At 44.5% G+C, this 19,977-nt stretch overlaps 1 protein-coding gene across 2 annotated transcripts in view; it reads left to right on the top strand.

Moving 5' to 3' along the window:
- Positions 1-14,829: 14,829 nt before the first annotated feature.
- GRIP2 (glutamate receptor interacting protein 2) overlaps positions 14,830-19,977 on the top strand; it is a 104,167-nt gene continuing 99,019 nt past the window's right edge. For both annotated transcript variants that reach the window (XR_008967052.1, XM_057390290.1), the window contains exon 1: positions 14,830-15,024. Coding sequence is in view for 1 of the 2 variants with exons in the window: in XM_057390290.1 (XP_057246273.1) it covers positions 14,946-15,024 (79 nt within the window). In the remaining variant the exon portion in view is untranslated. The remainder of the gene's footprint in view (positions 15,025-19,977) is intronic.

The following is a 19,977-nucleotide window of genomic DNA, read 5'->3' as shown; positions in this document are numbered from 1 at the left end:
TCTTTTTCCCTGGCATGCTCTTTTGCTAAATATCTTTAAGGAATTGGCAATAATGTAGAAGATGAGGGTTTTTCGTCTGCAGTTTTCCAGGAAAGTTAGGAGTGACTATTCTGACACTGGGCAGAATAAGTGCATTTGTGCCTGCAAAACACTAAATATGCAGCCTGAGATTGTAATGAAGGAAAAAAAAAAGTTATCCCTGTACTACCTGATAAAATTTTAGTGKCTTTGGTTGAAATATTTAGAATTGACTTAGATCCACCTGCATTTCTTAGTGACAGATTTAAATGAGAGAATCGCTAATCCAATGCTAAACTGTACTTCTTTGATCAAGGATTAAACTGAGCTGGAAGTGGCTTTTGGGACTAGAGCTTTGAAATGAACAACCAGAGAGAGATGTCGTTACTTGTCATCAGCATTTTGGGTCAGATGATGTTTAAAAAACATCCCCAAAAGATTGATAAAAATAATTGATGCCTGGGCACTTTGGTACCAGAATGAGCCCATCATGACTGGGCAGCAACCAAGGATAGGAGTTGCTATGAATTATGTTAGTGAGTAATGAACTCTGCTGCATTTCCCATCTTAGATGCTCAAAAGCTCCCTAGCTGTATGTTGCATCCTAGGAGATGGTCAGGCCATTATTGAGCACTAAAAATTCCCACCACCTTTTGTAGAGAGACAGGAAGACATGGCAAAGAGGATGTGTGAAAGAGAGGGGCAGATACCCCAGCCCAGGTATTTGTCTGTCTTCTGGTCCAGGCATTTATGTGACCCAGTGTCCCAAAACCGTGCTCTGCCGGGCTCTGCAGGTGGATTCTTGCTGARGGGATACTCCTCTCTTGAAGTTGATTTTAATTAATTGTGAGGTTAGGTGTTCAAATCTCAACTATGGTGACTGCTGTTAGTTTTGTGCAGTTTTAACTTTAAATATCCTCGTAGAAATGAGGATTGATCTCCCTGTAGTAATTGCTACTCTCTGCTTCAAAACAGACTCCTTCCCCCTTTCTGCTTTCTGTGCTATTTTCTCTTCCATCCCTCAAGCTCTGTCTGTGCCTTCCCAGCTAATCCCCTCACTTCGGGGAGAAATTCTTGCTGTCAGTCGTCTTGGATTCCTGCTTCCCTTCTCTCGCTGAGCCCTTGAGCTTTTTCTGGCATGAGGAACATTCACAGTTAATCCACCAGGCATTCATCTGGTTGGCTGGGGCTGGCAGCACTTCCCTCCCACAGCTCTCAGCTGTCTTTGGCCAACATCAGCTTATGCAGCTGTAGGGCTCCTCAGTCCTCTTCAAGGACTCTTGATCCTCTGCAGAAGGTGCTGCTTAAGACCCCAAGGAACATAGAGTCACTTGTCCAATACAATAATTAAACTTTCCTGAGTATTAGTGTGTTTTTCCATTAGAAAAGCTMAGTGATTTCTGTCGGGTCATGTTTGTCATTCAGCTGAGCTCAAATGGGACTGTTTGGGGAGAGGTGGTTGATGGTTTCCTGCCCTGCTACCCCCCAATTACTGCAGCAAATCAACTGTGTTTTATAAATAAGTAAACAGAAGCAGTGGAGAGTCTAAATAATTAACCATATACATGTGTYGGAGTGAAAAGTAGCAAATGAGACAATTCAAAGGTGCCCTCACTGTTTCCCCTGCTTTCCAAAGCCTGCAGCCCAAAGGAAGGGGGGCTCTGAAAGATCAGAGCTGCCTGAGCAACCAGCAGCACACACCAAGGGGCCTGGAACCCCCCTGCCATGGCAGAGGAAAGGCTTGGGTACTTGGTTTGAGACATTCAAGCTCTAAACGTGTTTATTTTTGTCCACTCTAGTTTCTCCTAGTGTGTGGTGTTGAATGATGTAATGAAAGYAATTTTGCTGCTCTTTTGTCAAAAGCTGTCATCTGGAACATGCCAGGCGTCATATCCTGTGAAAGAAAATATATATTCTGCTTTCCGTTTACATACCTCTGTCTTTTTCAGCCTTTTAAGCTTCACTGAGTCATGTTTACTTCTTTCTTTCCTGGACTCGATGCTTTCTCTTGCATTTTGTTTTTCCTCTCTTGTGTTTGACTAGGAACTGAGAAAARTAAATAAGCAAAGAAATAACACCCTGAACCCCCCAGGAATAAACTAGAAGAATATGTTCWGAACAACTGTCACACAGAATGAAATTTTCAATAAAAACTCAATGTGAGAACAGCAGCTTTTATAGTGAAACCCAGATTTTCAACAATACCACATTTGAGCATGTAGGCATCCTTGTCCCTTAGATGGAAGTTTCTGTATCCTGTTGGGTGTAGGAAGATGTTTGGTTTTGTTTCCATGTTTTTATTGAGAACAGTGTCGTGGGAATCGATCCCAAGAAAGGGGAACATGTGCTTGCACCTCTTCACCTTGTTTGCTGTACAGCAGCATCGCGTTGTAAAGCGTCCTGGCTGTGTTTCATAGCAGGAGTGTTGCTGCAGTTGGGTTTCTGTCACAAAAAGATTTGCTCACTGCAGGAAAACGAGAAGTTTTGGATCTCTACTCAGCAAGGGAAAAGAATTAAAAAAGGGCAAACATGTAAGGTACCTCCATCCTGTGGTGCAGTGCCAGTCCAGAGCACTGCACAGCGACGTGAGAGAGTGAAAAATTCTGTGGAGCTTCTACTGCTGGAGGACAGAGCTGTGGTTATTATTGTATTTGTCCTCCAGGCCCAGAGTAGCCAGTAAAACAAAGCAGATGGGCAATCAATGCACAGAGAAACCAGACTCATCCCCCAAATGAAGCTRTGGTGCTGAGGGTGAGCCCGTGGTCTCAGAGAGCTGAGTGCAATTTTACCGCTCTCACTTGGCCACCTTTTCTTTAGGATGATCGCTGCCTCCCAGGATTTATCCTCACCTGCCTGTYTCAAAGCAGAAGGCATCTTGGAGGTGCTGCTGTGAATATTTATGGAGCTGTTCCCGCTGCAGCAATGAAAACCAGGCAGTGGTGAACGCAGGAAACTCCCTCAGCCCAAACCACAGAGCTGGCRGTGGCTGTGATTCCTTTTCTGTCAGCGTGGCTACGCTTCAGCCCTTTCCATATCTCATTAATAACTCATGATTGGGCATGTTTTATTTATGTGTCCAAATGAAGCCCATTTTTCAGCCTGATGCTGTAGCATCCCAGGTGACTGTCACCTGCTCTGAGCACRGTGCGGTTCCTTCAGCCCTAGCTCATCCCTCATCTTCCTCCAGGCTCCAGCAGTAGAGAGGATATTGATCTCTTAGGGGGTAATTGAATGAAAAAGGCCCCTAGCAGCCTAGAGGCAGGTGATAAATCCTTGCAGGGAAGCCGGTGTGCAAGACAGCGTGTCTGAGGTGGCATTAACCCTTCCTGCTGAAAAGGTACAGCGTGTGCTGGTACCCYGTGTGCAAACTCTGCCCGGATCCCACGTGTGCTTTGGTTGGAATGGGAGTAAAAGGCCACCCTGCCCTGCTGTGGATACATCACACAAGAGCATTTGCACTGACCCTTTGCTGTGCAGGGAGTTCCACCCAGGTGGTTTGGAAAATCTGGGCCTTTATTTTGACCCTGTAAAAAAGAGGTGAAATCCTTATGTTCCTGTGCATCCTTTCTGTTTTCATGTAAAACCATGTGGGGGTTTTGGGGGGTGTTGTTAGAACTAAAAACAGGGGCTGGGGACTGTCCCATACCTTCCCTTTACGTTACTGCCATAACAGTTGGTTGTGCTGGTGGTTTTAGTGAGCATCTCTTTTCTCTGTGACAGCTACTCATCTGTCTCCCTTGAGAAAAGTCCAGGATGGCAAGAGCAAGTGCCTGTTATTGATGAAGTCTTGTTTATGTGGATGGATTTGCCCATCCCATCACCCTCTGTCCCATTGTCCCCTGGCACAAGGATGTGTCAAAATGACACTTGGGCATCTCCTGAGGCTGGGAAGYGTGGCTGATTTGCATCTCTGACTTGCACGTTCAGACAGACATTTTTTGAGAACAAAAGATAATTTCCTTAACTCAGATGACATTTAATCTGCTTTGTCATAAAGAGGAAAACCATGCCTTGAATTTGGAAAGCTGTAGAAGGTCCATGAGGTCATCACTGGCCTTTCTGCAGAGTACGTGAGCGGAGGAAATGCAAATGCACGTGGTACTGTGGTTTGATAGTTGACATTTAAATATTTTTCAAATAAAAACCACTTCACCAAAGCTGTAGAATGCAGTGAGCTCAGGGTCAATAGAAACAACATTTAAAAATATTATTTCAGAATTAACATCCTGCTGCTTATAAGGTGTGTCTGAAGTTTCTTTTTTTTCTATTCTGTATGTGTCACCAGAGAGAGYTTGGGTGTTCAAACCATGGATCTAAAGGAAGTTGTTTTCCCTCTTTGTCACTGTGCTGCTTTCCTCTTGACTCMATTCCTTACATACAGCTATGGGACTTGTTTTTTTTTTCACAGTTTTCTAAGTCAGTGAATAATGCAAAGCGGGTTGGAAGGCAGCATTTAAAACAGGTGAGGAAATACCTTGATCTCCTTTTCTCCTGCACCTTTACAACTTTTTATCCATAGCATTCTTCCCTCGTGTGCAGGCATCTGACTTTGCRTACTCACAGGGATGTGCCAAATCATGATTCTTCATTTATTTTGGAGTTGACAGGGAATCTGCAGTGGGTCTGTCTGGAGGCCAATCTGCTCCTGTGCCTCAGGGCCATGTCAAGGAGATTGTATTAGCTTCTCTGCTCTCTTAGTGTGGCACTAAGTACTTTCCTTTTAATTGCAAAGATCCACCTAAATTTGACAGAATTGAAAGTCTAAAATCACCCCATGGGGACCCTCAGTAAATTCTGTGTAATGCTGTTTTCCTTTCTCATCGAAGTCTTAACATTCGGGCTCCTACCAGCCTGATCTGTGCCTCCAGTGTGACATCTGGAACAAGACAAAATTATAATCCCCTATCAGTAAATATGAATCTTTTTCTTTAACTTCTATATTCACCTAGAAAAATACATTCTTAAAAAATGCTAGAAAGGCAGGAACTGAAGTTATCTACAGACAGACCTTACTAGTATGGGAAGTTTTATCTATTTCCTGGTAGATCTAGGCTTTCTATCCTGTCTCAGTGTCAATACCTGGTAAGGAAGTAGGTTTTTATTTCCTGCTTTGAAGGAATTGCTATGAGTAGTAATGGGTAAAATGAAATGAATTTATTGACTACCAAAATATTTTAACAATGCATTGCAGAAGAGTAAGAGGACAAAAATAATGTGAARTGAGGTTTCAGCATTCTGGCTCTGGTGGAGTCTTGAGATGATAACAAGGCCACATACTAGCGASGTATAAAGGTCTGTATTTTAATTTTGTGTTTTTGTAGTCTGGCCAAAAAAGATGTTTCCATGAGTTACAGATACAAATAGGAAGCTAAATAACATTGACTTTTGCTGTAGGCTGGAATTACGGTAATTTTTCAATTACTTTCAACAAATCTGGTGGCCGCCAGCTGTTCTCTTAATGCAACTGTTAGCTAATAACAAGAAGTGCTTCCCTTGCTTTCTGCTTCCTCCTGGATATGTTGTGCTGGCTCATTTAGCTCAGTAAAAAGAAGTGATCTGTCTCCTTGCGGATTGTGTTGGGAGGGGGTCTGGATCCCTCTATTCACTTTTTACTCTGTTGCATGAACTACTTACACCCCATTGTACTCAGCAAGAAAAATAGCACTATGTGCCTCATCCTTGAGTCTAAATCCCTGAAAAAAAAAATCCATTGTTTTCTTTTAATATGGGTTTATAAAAGCTTTTCTTTAAATGTGCTGTGTTGTGCATTTGAGGCTCACTGGGTCTGACATGCTGGAGTCAGGGTTGTGTCCTTGCCCGGGCTGGCAGCCTAATGCTGAACTCTTCTCCTCTTCTTGGTTTCACTCAGCTCCTGAGGGTTGTTGTAACCTAGTTTTTTTGTGAGCGATTTCCTTTCCTCTCTGTTCCAATTGCTCTTTTTGCTTTACGGAGTACAGCCAGATTAATCATACAAAGCCATGGAAATCAACAGCAGTGTGTAATTCAGGGCTTGATGACTGACTGTGGGGGGGCATGAGGGAAGGGTTGTTCTCTTTACAAATTGCCACATGATATATCAATCCCCGAGACACRTGTCTGCGTCCTTTTTTTACAATCTATTTCAGGAAGCACAAACCAAAAGGAAACTAAGTGCCTTTTAAAATAAATGGTCTGTCTTCRCAACCTATACGCCCCTTCTCATCCAAGTGTATTGGAGTGTAGCAGAACAGTCATGAGATAATGTTTTCTCCTCATACACACTCTTTTTTTTCCACTGAGAAAACATGCCTGAGCCGAAAATGAATGCTTTGGGCATTTGTCCAGGATCTTGCAGTGGGTCGCTTCATGCTATTGCTGTGTCTGTGCTGCTTGGGGAGATCAGCATGCATTGCACTGGGGCCAAATGCCAATTAGAGAATAAAAGGGATTACAAACCAACACTTGCTGAGGTATCTTCGTGCGAGCATCACTTTAACCGATGCTTCAACATGAAGTTAGCAGAGGCTCAGCACTGTCTGTGAGGAGACGTAGCCTTTTCTCAGCTGGCATGTAACCAGGAGGAAGTATCAGCCTTTTTCACTTAAAGGCTTTGCACATTACTCTTGGGGTTTTCCCCCCTCCTCTCTCTGTTTGCTTGTATCTTGTTTTGCTTAAAATACATTTGCATATCTTTAAAAGTTTTGGGAAATTWGGAGTATAGCTGATACCTCTGGCAGTAAGGAAGGCAGAATTTTTTCTCCATCTAATTTCTTCCCAGCTCTATTACAATCATATAAGTGGTCTAAGAAATGGCGGTAGTTGGGAGTTTTTTAATTAAAAGGCAGAATTGGAACTCAGAGATGCATGAGCTCTGCAGAGCTTTGATGCACCTGCTTTCTAATCACAGTCAGAATAAAGAGATATTTTTGTGAGAAATAGGTARTGACTGGGTGGTCAGGATATTCGTGTGAGTGCAGAGATCCCAGCTCAGGTCCCTGATGTGCCTGATTTAGATCTGCAGCTGGAATTGGCATCTCAGGTTATTTTAGGTTATCAACTATGACATGTACAGCTTCTGTATCATCATAGAAACAACAAAGTTCTGCTTTTGCAAGACAAAAAAATACTTCCCCACTTGGATTCACTGCCAGTGCAACAAGAAAAGCACAGAGATATGAATCCAATAACACAGATCTCTCTTCCTGAAATAATTCTTCCTCTGGCTCTAAGTGAGGCCTCCAAGGGTAAGCATTGTTTTTTTCCGATATCTGTTCGGTGATCCCTGCTGGAAAATAAAATAATGCCCAGTTAGTTTACTTTACTAGCTGCTGTTGCCATGTATTTGCAATATCTGTGGTTTTATATCCCAGAGGTATTGGCAAGGTTTTTCTTTCACAAAATCATCCTTGATTGATAAAGCAGAAAGAAACAAYTCCTTTTTGTTTCTATGATGTGTAGCTGAACAGTTATAAAGATGAGATGTTTTCAGAAAGCGAGGAATTTAAATAGTAATAATATGCTGTCCGTATTCCATCGGTAAAGCAAGCATTGCTTTCCTGAGCAGTTCATTTCTTACCATTTTCTTTCTTTGAATCTATTGTCATGTTTTCTGATGAGCTCCCTTCCTGCCCTGGAAGAAGCTATTGCTTACATTTCTGTCTTCAAGCAATGATTGTAATAATAGACACTAAAATGACTCAAAAAATTCAGATTCTAAAGCATCCACATTTATGCATTCCTTTCTGGGAAGAGAACAGGAAGAAATACAGGGAGGGGATAAAACAGAGTGATTTCAACAACAAAAAGCCATTCTAGCATTTCTTACAGGGTAATTAAAATGATTGTGGTGTTTCTGATACGTTTTTATTGGAAAACTGTCAAGAACTGAGCTCTTGCTGAGCAAATTCAGGCTTTGTTTGCGTGTCTGTCTGGCTAAGGTGCTATCATTTGGCACAGTTGAGCAGGCTGATTTCAGGTTGCCAGCAGCACAGGAGATGTGCTGATGGTTAAAGCCTCTGGTGCACCCTGATTTTGGGAACTTCAGGGGGTGAAGTAAACCCTACACAAGGCCTCACCCTTCTGCACATCCATATTACTGTTGTTAATACAGACAGATTAGCTGCAGTCTTGAGCTCATGCCCCCAGTCCCTAGGGAAACACCCGATGAGAGAACAAGAGCTGGGTGCTGTTCCCACTCCTGGGCATCAGGTGAAGTTCAGCCCAAGGACAGGACATCACCAGCCTTTAAATCCTGTCAAAGCTGAAAGTCTCCAAAGRTGGCCTTGGGTCACAGAAGGAATTTTATTCATGCATGTCCTACTCATACATGGGTCAGAGCCTGGATATCCTCTGTCTTCACTCCTTGGGAGCCCATTTCATGTCCGTGCTGTCTCCCCACCACTGCCACAGGGAATGTGATTTAGAGCTGAAGTGCCTGGGGGGTGCCCAGTGTGAGCAGGGGGTTGGTGTGATGGGACCAGTGGCACAACCTCCATTGCTGACTTGGGATGTTGGAGTTTCCAGCAYTGGCTTGCCAGAACTCTGCCACACCCAGAGTATTTTCCAATTACCCCCTTTATCAGCTACTTTTACTGTAGCTTGGGGTAGCGTGATATTTTCTTTTTCCAGCAGTTGCACCACTTTTTTCTCCTGCGCATAAGCATCAAATGCTGTTTGCTGAATATTTCACTTGTTCTTATTTGGGCTGAAGGTTTCTGTTACCACTGGCCCTTAGGGGACCAATTTAGCTGCACTGAACCAGTTTTGGTGTTCAATTCCTTCTTTTCAAAGAGCTGCATTTACACATCAGTTGAACCCTTCGTATGCTGGCATTTTCCACACTTCCAGCTCAATGAATGTTTAAAAACGATATGTCTATCCTCACACACAGATATGCCTCTGCCTTCGGAATGCTGGGGAGACATGAAAGTTCTGCTGAGAAGTGGGGGAGATTTTGATGTAAATCATGTCCCGCAAGGGACACAACCTCATTCCAGCTGAGTGAGGTTTTATGCACAGAAATGCAAAATATTCAGCCCATGTATCATTAAAGGGTCATAGCARAGCCTCCTCAAGCCAGTGAGCGCCTCAGTAAATTCTGAATTGCTGACCGAGTCTCAGTTCTCTGCCCCCACCTGTGCAATGAGATCTGCTTTTACAACTGCAAACACATCCTGCAGCATCCTCTTGTTTGTGGGGTTCTTGTCCCTGGTAAATCTTGACCCTGCTGGTGTTCTGTGGTCATACCTTGATGGGCAAGCCTACAAAATTCAGTCTGGTCTGTTCCAGCCTTAGTACGAAATGCAGGCAGGGAAAATAGTTCCACAGTCTGTTGTGTTTGTCTGATAAAATACACAGGACTGAAGTACTTTTAGTGCCCATAGGATTACATTTGGATATTGGAAATGCCTCAAGTATGAGTATTGTTTTAGATTATGACTTTCYTTAATTTAACCAGAGTTGTGATGTTGATATCATGGTGGAAGAGAGAAGGCTTTGTGTTTTATTACAGGGAATTTTCAGATGTAATCGTTCTGACATCAGCACAGGGGTCTTTCCATGATGTTGGTGCCCTGCAATCACACAGAAGCTGCAGAAAAGCTCTTTTCTCTGTCTTGTTTGAATCATCTTCCCACACTCAGTTGCATAGGAATCAGTCTGTTCAGACTTTACAGGATAAAGATACTCCAACCAAAAAAAGCTCCTGGAGAGGATCCCTGAAGGTGGTGTGTGCATGTGTTCTGCACTGAGTGTGGAAATACCCCTAAGTTCTATATACTCCTTCTGAGCCATTAAGCAGGATCCTTGTTTCCTGTCAGATGGTAGCACCTGAGTGATGGATTGCAGAGCCCTGACTATTGCCTGCTTATCAGTTTAACTTCTCAAAGCCCTTTTGGAAGCCATGGTACTGTATAAGCAGAATATATCATTATTTCGAGTTTGTTTTTCTGTAGCTGTTGGCACAATGGAATCCATATGGTCTTTTTCACCCTACTTGRCATAACCCTTTCTCACTGTAGGATGGAGAAACCTGATGCAAGGGACTGTGATGCAAATGTTAGTACTTAAGATCCCCATCACAAGCTGGAGTAACAGATATCTGTGCTGGATCTGATGTGGTGTGCTGGAAAGGAAGGTGATTTACTGCTGGTACTGTAAATTATTTTACTAGTTGTGTCCTAGTATTAGTGGTTTATTTAGCCTTGAGCCCTGCACAGGGATATCCTGTGTGCAGGGTAATACACAATTTGATTCTATCATCTGTCCTCTCAGTACATCTGACTGGACAGAGCATCCAAGAGAGGCACATCCATGTATTTCCCTTTCTGTCTCGTGTTATCTTCGCTGGCTCCTGGATGCTGCTGCTCAGTTCTGCACAGTCAGACTCTGCTATTTAGGGATGGCACCAAAACAGCATTATTTGTTTGCTTTTTCTATTCTGAATGCATATCCCCCTTTCCTTAAAGCTACAGAGACAGTGGGGTGATGTGCAGAAAACCTCAGCAATGACCACCCAAAGCCTGGGACACTTCGCTCGCTCAGTTCTCCCCTCTGCAAAACATGCTCTGAACTGGCTCCTTTGGTGGCAAAGGTGTCAAKCTGATCCCCAGCAGAAACCCAAGGGGATATTGGGATCCATTTATTTATTTGTGGCATATCCTCTCGGCTTTGGTAGTCAAGTTATTAAAATGAGGCTTGTCAGCACACTGAAGAGGGTTGGGGGGCCTTTGCATCTTCCATGCGGTTTGATCCTGTGCAGCTCGTTAACACTCAGTTGCTGTTGTGATTAATTATTTAGTCTTCTCCCTTGGYACTGGGGTATAATAGCACAAACCCCGTTTCTGCTGAGATTCACAGTTCTTTGCTTTTCCCTTCAAGCCTTTCACACTGCTTCGAAGTGCAGAGCAAGGCTGTCCAGGCTGCAGCACTTAAAGAGCCCGGCAGCGCTGGAGCTGCTGCTCGCCCTGTGGCACTGCCAGGAAAGGACCAGGGCTGTACCCGGGGTGCCCATCAGTTCCAGCTCCTGCACTGCCCAATGCAGTGGAGAGCAGTGGGACAGCTGCCCCTGACTGCTCTGTCCCTCCAAGTATGGCCTCTCTGGTGGGTGCTTGTGTGTGGGGAGACAAGAGACAGGGCTGGCATCGACTCCGAGTGCAGTCAGATACAAGAATTGCAAATTGGAGGCAAACTTGTCAGCAGAGAGACTTTATTTGGGGAGTCAGGCTCAGCAGCCCTCTTCCCTTTCTCTTTTGGATACCTTTTGAACAGCTTTCAGTTCAAGTTTTTGTAATCACCCAAGCGTTGCTTCTTCAGCCTGTTGTTTTTGGGGGTGTTGCTCATTGCACTGATTTGCTGTCTCTGGTCATTTGTGCAAAGAAATGTGCCAGGTCTCTGCACGTGGCAGGGACTTGTGCCCGTTGTAGGGCAGGTGTGGGGTGACCCTGAGTGGGTGTGTGAAAGGGCATAGGGTGAATTTGGACCCAGTGGGTGCTGCGGTTGTTACTGGGGTTGTGTTTCAAATGGATGAGCTGAGAGCTGAGAGCTTGCAACACCTGAACCTGTTCTCTGGGGCATCAGGGCCAAGGACCACATGCAACTGGTGGCTGAGGCAGGGCTAGCAGGACCCCCCAGCACTGGAAAGTGCCTTTTTCCTTCCCCAGCTGTCCTTGGCTGTGCTTCCTGTGTGAAGCTGCTGGATAAGGCAAGGCCTGSGGTCTGAATAATTAGCAAGGAATTAGCTGTTTTCTTTATGACACAGTCTCCCTCSTTCCTCTGATGTTTGCATCCTTCTCCTTTCATCTCGTGCCTCTGTGGCAAGTGCCTTGCACAGCCCTGGGATGCGTGGGAGGCTCAGCCGAGGGGCAGGCAGGCKCATCCCCGTGCAGCAGGGTCTGGAGCTGCTGATGGTGTCCCCACCCTGCAGATGTGCCAGATGTGACTCAGAGGGTGTCAGTCTGTCCTTTGCCCTGCTGCAAACTCCTGTCTGCTGCTGGATGAGCCACCCTTCCCTCAGATCCATAAAATACTGAAATGCCAGCGCACCTCCCCACCAAAGGTGTTGGAAAAGMTTAGGAAACTGCTGAAGCATTCGTTTGGGTTTCTTTATGTTTTATTAGGGCCCATAAATTAAATGGAAGCTCACAGTGATGTGGAAGAGAGCCAGGGAGAGCAATTATTTGTTGGAAAGACAACWTGACTAATGGTTTGCTACGTGTTAATTGAAAGCATTGGAAATTTTAGCAATGTAACACCTGGAGGCAGCTGGTACATGAGTGTGTAGAGCAGACTGCAACAGGCTGCATCACTCAMTCCTGTTTAGGGAGATGAGTAGTAACCAAAAGCTGTTAATCAAAGAGCATCTTTCAGACTTGGAGCCAGATAATGGAGCCACAAAGCCCCAGACCTCTGAACAGCACCAGTCCTCTGATGTCCCCCTGTCTCTGTAAAGCTCAGGCTCCTGCTTGCAGACCAATTTACTGTCTCCATATGTCAGTGCTGCAGTTTCCCCAGGTTAGGTTATAATTTTGGAATTTGTCATCCCTGACAGATCTATTGGGGTGTTTCACCTGACCTCCCAAGGCTGTTCTTGGGTGTAGATCTGTGCAAACCCCTCTTTGGGGCTGCCTGTGCAGGTTTAGAGTGCAGAACCGTGGCTGCTCCTGCCCTCTGCCCACGTGCACTCACCATAACACTTTCACACACAGATCCAAGAACCTCCAACACCTCCCAGGTGGGCAGCACTGCATCCCTGTGAGCTCTGGCTCCCACCACAGCATGATGGGGACTGTCCCAGTTGTGGTGTGGAGTGCCACCAAAGCCCTTCCTGTCCTTGGGGCCACATGCAGTTTGCAGGAAAGACGTTTCCAATGGGAAAATTGTGGGTGTCTCCACCTCCAGTGTCCATTAACAGCACATAAACAGCCTGCTGGYTCAGAGATGCTGAGGGTAGCACATAAGCTGGAAAGAGTCCAGAGCAGAGGCTGGACTGGCTGCCCTGGCAGTTAGGTCATAGTAAAATTAAAATTCAAGCCCCAAATGCCCATCACTTTTTCAAACTTAACCAGCTCTTGAAATGACAGCAGACCACACCATAAGTGTGGGTACAACAGGTATAGATTTTCACAACAAAACGGAATTTTAAGAGCCCAGTATCATAACCATTGAGCCATACTGATCATGCTATTTATTAATAATTACCATTTCAGGGGCTGGGTTTTTATATATAAGCTTCCATTTATTCCATTGCTTAGTCTACTTAATGGACTATGGAACTATTCATGTTACTGGGAAGCTAATATACACAATAACTTGTGGGATTCAAGCTGTGTATAAGAATATGTTTATCTTTTCAGTTTTCAAGAAATTAACCAAAAAAAGGTAGTTCTGTTGTAAAAGAGGAGATGAAATAAAGAAAGTTAAAATGCTTATTATATACAAAAAATTGGTAAACTCTCAAAAAATCATTAAATATCTGAAATGATTTTATTTATATTATATTGCATTTTAATGTGCTTTATTATATTCTCCAGTGCCCTGAGCATCTTGACTTCATAAATAAAAGAATTATGTGGAATCTTCATAATATGAAAATTAATACTTAAATGCTTAAAGACAGAAACATTTCAGCAGGTTTTCTAAGGCTAGTGATAAGGGTTCATAAACCCTTTAATTTTTCCACTCTTAGACATTTCAGGTCAATGGAATACAAGAGGARATGTTAACAAAACCTGTGCTCTTTTCATAAGAGACTGGAGTGTTCGGAGGGTAGCTGCTCTACTGCAGCATATACATCTAATAACATCTCCAGATACTGCAATAGCAATAAAACATAACAATATTGTGTAATAACTCTATTTATCACAGTTCTTAATAACATGAGGAAAGTATGGTACAGCAGCCATCTGACCCATGCCCCCTTTCAGAGCCTTGGGCAGTTTGGGGCAGTTATTGCAGAGGGCCACAATCCATTGCTGAAATCTCTGAAATCCCTGGAACTCTTTTGTGGGGTGGTGCATGTAGTGTGTTTTGGTTCTTGGAGGAGCTGGGAGCAGGACGTGCTCGTGTGCCTGTCCCAGCTGCCTGCCGGGAGAGGTGTTGGGAAAACTAAAAAACCAGTTTGATGCAAAGACATTAAATGTGCTCACCCTGGTTTTCCTTCTGAGCTGATCTGGAATACCTACCTGCATCATTTATGTGTTTTCCTCCTAGCTTTGTGACCTGGGGGATGAGGCAGCAAGAAAGCTCTGGGGTGGGGTGTATAGTGGGAGCCTGTCTGACCATTGGTGCCCTTTCCAGCCTGGGGTCAGGTCTCCTGAGAGCTGCTGTGGCTCTGCTTTGTGCACAAAAGGATCCAYACATCACCCCAATGTATCCTCTGGGAGGGGAACTCCTCCAAAGTCCTCAGTGACCAAAGAAACATCATGGGATAACGCCGCAGGCAGTCTCTGAATGGACAGCCCCTGATTAGCACAGTGCGGGGAAACACTGGGTTCYCTTCCCTCTTGTGTACATTTGCACRTCTAATGATCACTTGGGTAGCAGACACGTAAAATTGGGTTGGATGGGGAGATTTCCAAAAGGATACTACTTGACCTCTGCCTCCCACACTTTCCAGAGCTTCTCGGTAGCCAGCAGGCATCCCAAAAGAAGATAATTAGGCTTGCGCTATTTCAACTTCCTCTGATCCCTGGGAAAGAGTTAATTACAGTCTTTTCCCTTTTGCTCAAAGGTGGCTGGGTATTATTATCAGAGCTGTAATTATTCATGCTAATTGCTTATTTGGAGAGGGAGAGAGCATGAGAGAGAGAAGCCCCAGACTCCCCCTCAGTGATCAGCAGAGCAGACCAGGTGCACTTTGCGCAGGCTGGACCGAGCAGTGCGGGGCTGGCAGGAGCTGGGGGATGCCGGAGTGCTTGTGAGCAAACCGAGRAGCAGCCCCGGTCCTGCTAATGCTGCCACCTCCTCCGGGACTGAGGAAAAAGAGCATGCACTTCTTGCAGACCTTCCTCCGGTGGAGGGCACTCCGAGGTAATTGTACTGCTAACTGGAGTCTTCGTTTGTTTTGTGGTTTAATTAACCTTTCATCATTTGTTTTGTTTTGTTTCGAATCTCCCTAAAAGGGAGCAGGGTGGTTGTGAGATGCATGTCTGAGGTTTGTGTTTAAGCTCTTCTGCAGAGATTGTGGCTGATATTTCGTTAACTGAGCAAAACTTCTACAAACCCCTGACTGCCTCTACGTTCCTGGGTTTGACTTGGGAAGGAGAAAAAGTGGTGGCATGTCTGTCCCYTTCCCCGGTTATGAGCTTCTAATAATAAGGCTGATTGTCTTTGGAGGCTTATTCCTACAACCAGATCTGGGGCTTGCCTACTAAAAGCAGTGGGTTTGAACTTYATTTGTTGGTGAGTAARGGTATCTGAAGTGTGATGGTCTTGRTTAGATGAAGGCAGCAGTACAGTAAAATTTAGTATGCTGCAGGATCTGGGACTTTGTGGGAAAACACAGCGGGAAGCTCTCTGTGGGYACACCTGGAGCAGTTTGGAGATGGTTTTGTGCTGTGGGCACGATGGCACACTCTGGCATCTTCCAAAGCGACCACTTTGTTGGTGAGGTGGGTGCTTGTTGGGAGAACTTGAGTCATGCCTGAGAAGCAATTATTTTATTTAGCTTGATTTTTTCCTGGAACAGCAGGACTTTGTGTTCTGCTTGACTAAGGTTGCAGACTGCTCCTGGTATCTAATCTCTGCATGAGTCAGTGCGGTGCTGAGCGCTCTGCTGTAGCAGTGGGCTGTTTTCTGTTGTTCTTTCCGTTTTCTCCTTAGTCTTTGATTCCTGCTGTTCTTAAGGCTGAGGAAAACAACCTTAAAAATTGCCCTCATAGATGACACAAACTAAGCAGGTTTTAACAAAATAACTGKAAGGAGTTGCCCCTGCCACATACCTTAGGATGTTCCTCTCTCCTTCTATAAAGGTGCCTGTGCTGTCCTCCTTGGACAGCAGCCATGTGCTGTGCTGAAAGCCAAACCCACTGCTCTGTCTTCTGGAGATCCAAAATGATGATCCATGTGCTTTAACTTCCTAATTGGCCATAATTATGTTTTAATGCACTGAATAATCTTTTCATCTGGATGTTTTACTACTTACTTAAATTTTGCAGGCTTTCCATGTTCATAGCCTCTTCCTGACAGAGGAATTGGCTGGGSACAGAGCAGTGCTGCAGCAGAGACTGCAGTCATCCCCATCCTCTGGGGTGGGAGGCAGGGACAGAGAGACTTTTCCTTGTAAGTGTTGGAGAAGTTTGGATTGACAAAGAGGTCAGAGGCTTGGGTAACTGTTCTAACAGGTATTGTGTTGCTGAGCCCCAGCTGAAGGTTTATTTGTAGTTTTCTAAGCCTTCTGCATGCTGATTATTGAGAAAACTTCACCWTCAAGAAGCCATAAAATCCAAATATGCAGCAGTGATACGATGAAAATCGCATTTAGTAACCCAGTTCATCCAAATCTGRATCCCCTAAAGACAGCAAWTTTTTTTCACTTCTCTCAAAATCYGTARGAATTAAGAGTCTTTTTACTTCCTGAGGCATCTGGCCAAAGTGCAGTGATATTTTAAAAATTTTCTTTTTYTCTCCATATTTTCTGACAATTACAATTTCATCCTTTGCTTTTCTGTTCCCAAGGTATGTGTAAGTGCACATTATCCAGCTAATTACTTCATTCTGCTTTCTGTTATCCGGCTAATTACAACTTACTGCTTTCCTATGGACCTTAGATCTCCCAAACACCTCCTAAATAACGCTCTTGTAGAAGATCAATGTATCTTTGTGTTCTTTCATAGCAAACCTCCCATGCTCTGCCAGCAGCACTTGCTGCCTCTGTCTGTGGTTTATTCTTTGTTGTGGGATTGCAGGGCTGTGAGTGAGTGTTGACCTTCTGGCACCAGTGTCACTCAGTGTTGACTTTCTGGCGCCTGTGTCACTCTGTAGTTCAGCTCCATGTGCAAACGCCTGGGGAGGTCAGAAATCTTCAGGCTTTTAGAGCTGACCTTTGCATTGCAGGGGTTAAAACGTGGTGTGCTGCTGCCATCCAGGAGAGGGATGCTCCAGAGSAATGTACTCTGGAGGCTACCAAAGACTGGGATCTCCCTAATGAGGGAAACACGTCCCTCTATGGAGCACCTACATATGGCACACAGTGCGTTTGTGGCTCTCATTGAGGTCCCCTGATTGTGGGGCTCTGCAGGAACAGRATTTGCTTTGAAAACGTYTACAGTTCATGTATTTTTCAAGTTYSTAAAAGGATTCCGTGATGGATTTTTGTGTCCCCTATTTCTACTTGGGTATCAGAGTATGTASGTAGGGAGAATCCTTAAATATTACTGGAATTTTCCATTAGGCTGTTGTTAGCAGGGAAACAGAAATCCTATCAAATGCTGCGCTCATAGTGTCTCTGCTGGCTTGGGCTAATGCTGGCTCTGGTCTGACTGGGATTAAGCTATTGCACCACCATGGTTTTCAATCCTGCCCCCAGGAAGGGAAGCGACAGGGCTGCCAAGAGCCACTTGTCTGCTCAGTGCTTGCTGTTGGGAGCTGATGCTGGGGTGTGTTGGGTGTGTTCAGTGGCTGCAGGGTGACCAGCAGGAATCCTGAGAATGTTAACCACCCCTCTAGCAGCAATAATAATGATAATGAAATTAAAAATTACAGCCTAAGTGATGTGGAGTGCCTAGTGCGAGTAGCTGAGCTTGTGTGTCATAGGAAGAAAGATGCAGATTGTCCAAMATGAGCAAGTCACAGCTGGAGACAGCACTGTTGCCCTTGACCTGCTGACACCCAGATTTCTGGGATGCAAGTAAGGAGGCTTGGAGCAAGACACTGCAAGTACTGGACTGGGTAGGGAGTTGGGGAGTGCAGTCTTGTAGCAGTTTGGTGCTTGCTAAGTGCCTGCCCTTCATCTGCTGTTGACCTGTGCCGGACTCAGAGCTAATCAGGACACACCCAGACAGAGCCTTTTGGAAAAAAAAAGTGTGTCTAAGCAGTCTTGGTGTGCTTTGATCTGTAAGACTTTCCTGGAAGCACCAACCAGCCTTTCAGCTGGTTGCTGTGGGAGAGAGGTTTTGATGGAATGAGATAGCACAGTTTGATTTACTGGATTTTTTAAATTCCTGTGGTAGAAATTAGAAAATGTAGTTGAAAGGCTTTGTAAGAGGYTGGCTTTGGGAGTGATGGGACAGGGGAGGCTGAATCTCCAGTCCACATCAACCACTGCAGTAGTTTGGGCAGTGTTATAATTTTCCTTTCTTTTCCTGACAAAATCCATTAATTAAAAAGTTATATCAATCAGCATTCATTGAGTTTGACAGATCTGGGATTCAGTGCTAATTCATGGAGCAACTCTACCTGGTGTGTGTGTGTCTTTAGGGGCAGGCAGCAAATCATCACTTGTCACTCTGAGTTCTTGCTCCACCTACATCCAGTGTGTCTGTGAGGAGGAAATGTGGGAGGGAGGCTCTACACAACTGGGTGAGATTAGTGAATACCACATTAAAAACCAACCAAGCAAGCCCAACATCTGTGCATTAGCTATCAGAACACASGAGCTGACAAAAGGTATCTGGGCAATGACCAAAATGCTCTTCCCAGAGAACACCTACGCTTCTCTGTGGCCACCCCAGCAGGACTCTGGACCAGGYCCCAACAGTGTGGGACTGTGCAGCCTTAGAGTGGTTTTTCTACAAATTAACCCTGGGAAATACTCCAGCTGGAAATAATTGTCTGCTCTAAAGTGTAATTCCTGCAGCAGGTGATGTTCCTTGGGGTTTGGTTTTTCACACACTTTCTGAAACAASACTTGAGGGGCAAGTGCTGACTTCCGTTTTATTTTTTTTTTCCTTTGAGATATTGCTATTTCCATTCTTTGTCCTCATAACCACTGATGAGGGCAWCCCTCATTATCCTCATCCCTGACAGCACTTGAAAACCCTTGCTCAAATCCTTCCTTGTCATTTTGTCTAAACAGTGACATGCAGTGGTGACATAATGTGACAGAGACATATGTAACAAGTTTCTATGAAGAGACATATGTAGGAATATATATATATATATATATATATATATATATATATATGTGTATAAATATTTTGGTAGCACTTAAATGTATTACCAGTTTCTCCCACATTCCTTTTGTGGTGCAGCAACTGATGGTGGGGATTTTGTGTTATCCCCAAGCTCCCAGGCAGGCACGTTGCAGCTTTCTGCTATATTCCACTTTCATGCTCAGCCACAGTTACAAGGTCCTTTATAAAGTAGTGATCATTTTTCATTTTCCAACATATACCAACTAAATAGTCTCGATGGTATTATCTTGACAACAAATAACCTGTGCTGCTCCTGCTTTGTGCTCTCTTACCCACTGTGGCATTACGCAGTTCCCACTCCACTGTTTCAAGCTGAAATCCTCACCAACTGTAAAGCTTTGCTGCTGCCACTGCATGAGGGCCTTTTGTATGTCCATCACCACAAAATGAGCAGGTGCTGAYCTGGTAGGGGTCTGCTGAGCTCTCCTGGGTGCATAACTCAGTGCAGGTAACACTTSGTAATCTTACTCCTCACACAATCAATACCATGGTGCAAAAACCTCTTGTGTGAACTGGCCTAACCCACTCCCCAACACYTTCTAGTTGGCTGCTCTGTGCCTTCAAAAAGGTCTGGATTCAGGGGCTGACGTATATTAATTTTTTTCTTTCTTTATTCTTTGTGAGACTTAATTCAAGTTAGCAGATGATTTTTGTGTCTTGCTGAGTTTACACAAGGTGAACAGCAAAGGCAATGTCTAAAGAGAATCTCATTTCTGTCAGAAGGCTGGGAAAGAAGAAGATATAGGGTATCCTGTGCTTCTGTTGGACTTGACTGTATCACAAGTTATTATGATGGCCAAGTCAGGCCCTCCTGGCTTCAATACCTGACTTTTGAATCCTGAAAAGCCTG

Source organism: Malurus melanocephalus, unplaced genomic scaffold, assembly GCF_030028575.1.
Source record: "Malurus melanocephalus ecotype Western Australia unplaced genomic scaffold, MMel_1.1 scaffold_24, whole genome shotgun sequence".
Classification (NCBI taxonomy): Eukaryota; Metazoa; Chordata; class Aves; order Passeriformes; family Maluridae; genus Malurus; species Malurus melanocephalus.
The sequence above is the reverse complement of the archived record's forward strand: the minus strand, read 5'-3'. Positions and strand labels throughout refer to the sequence as shown.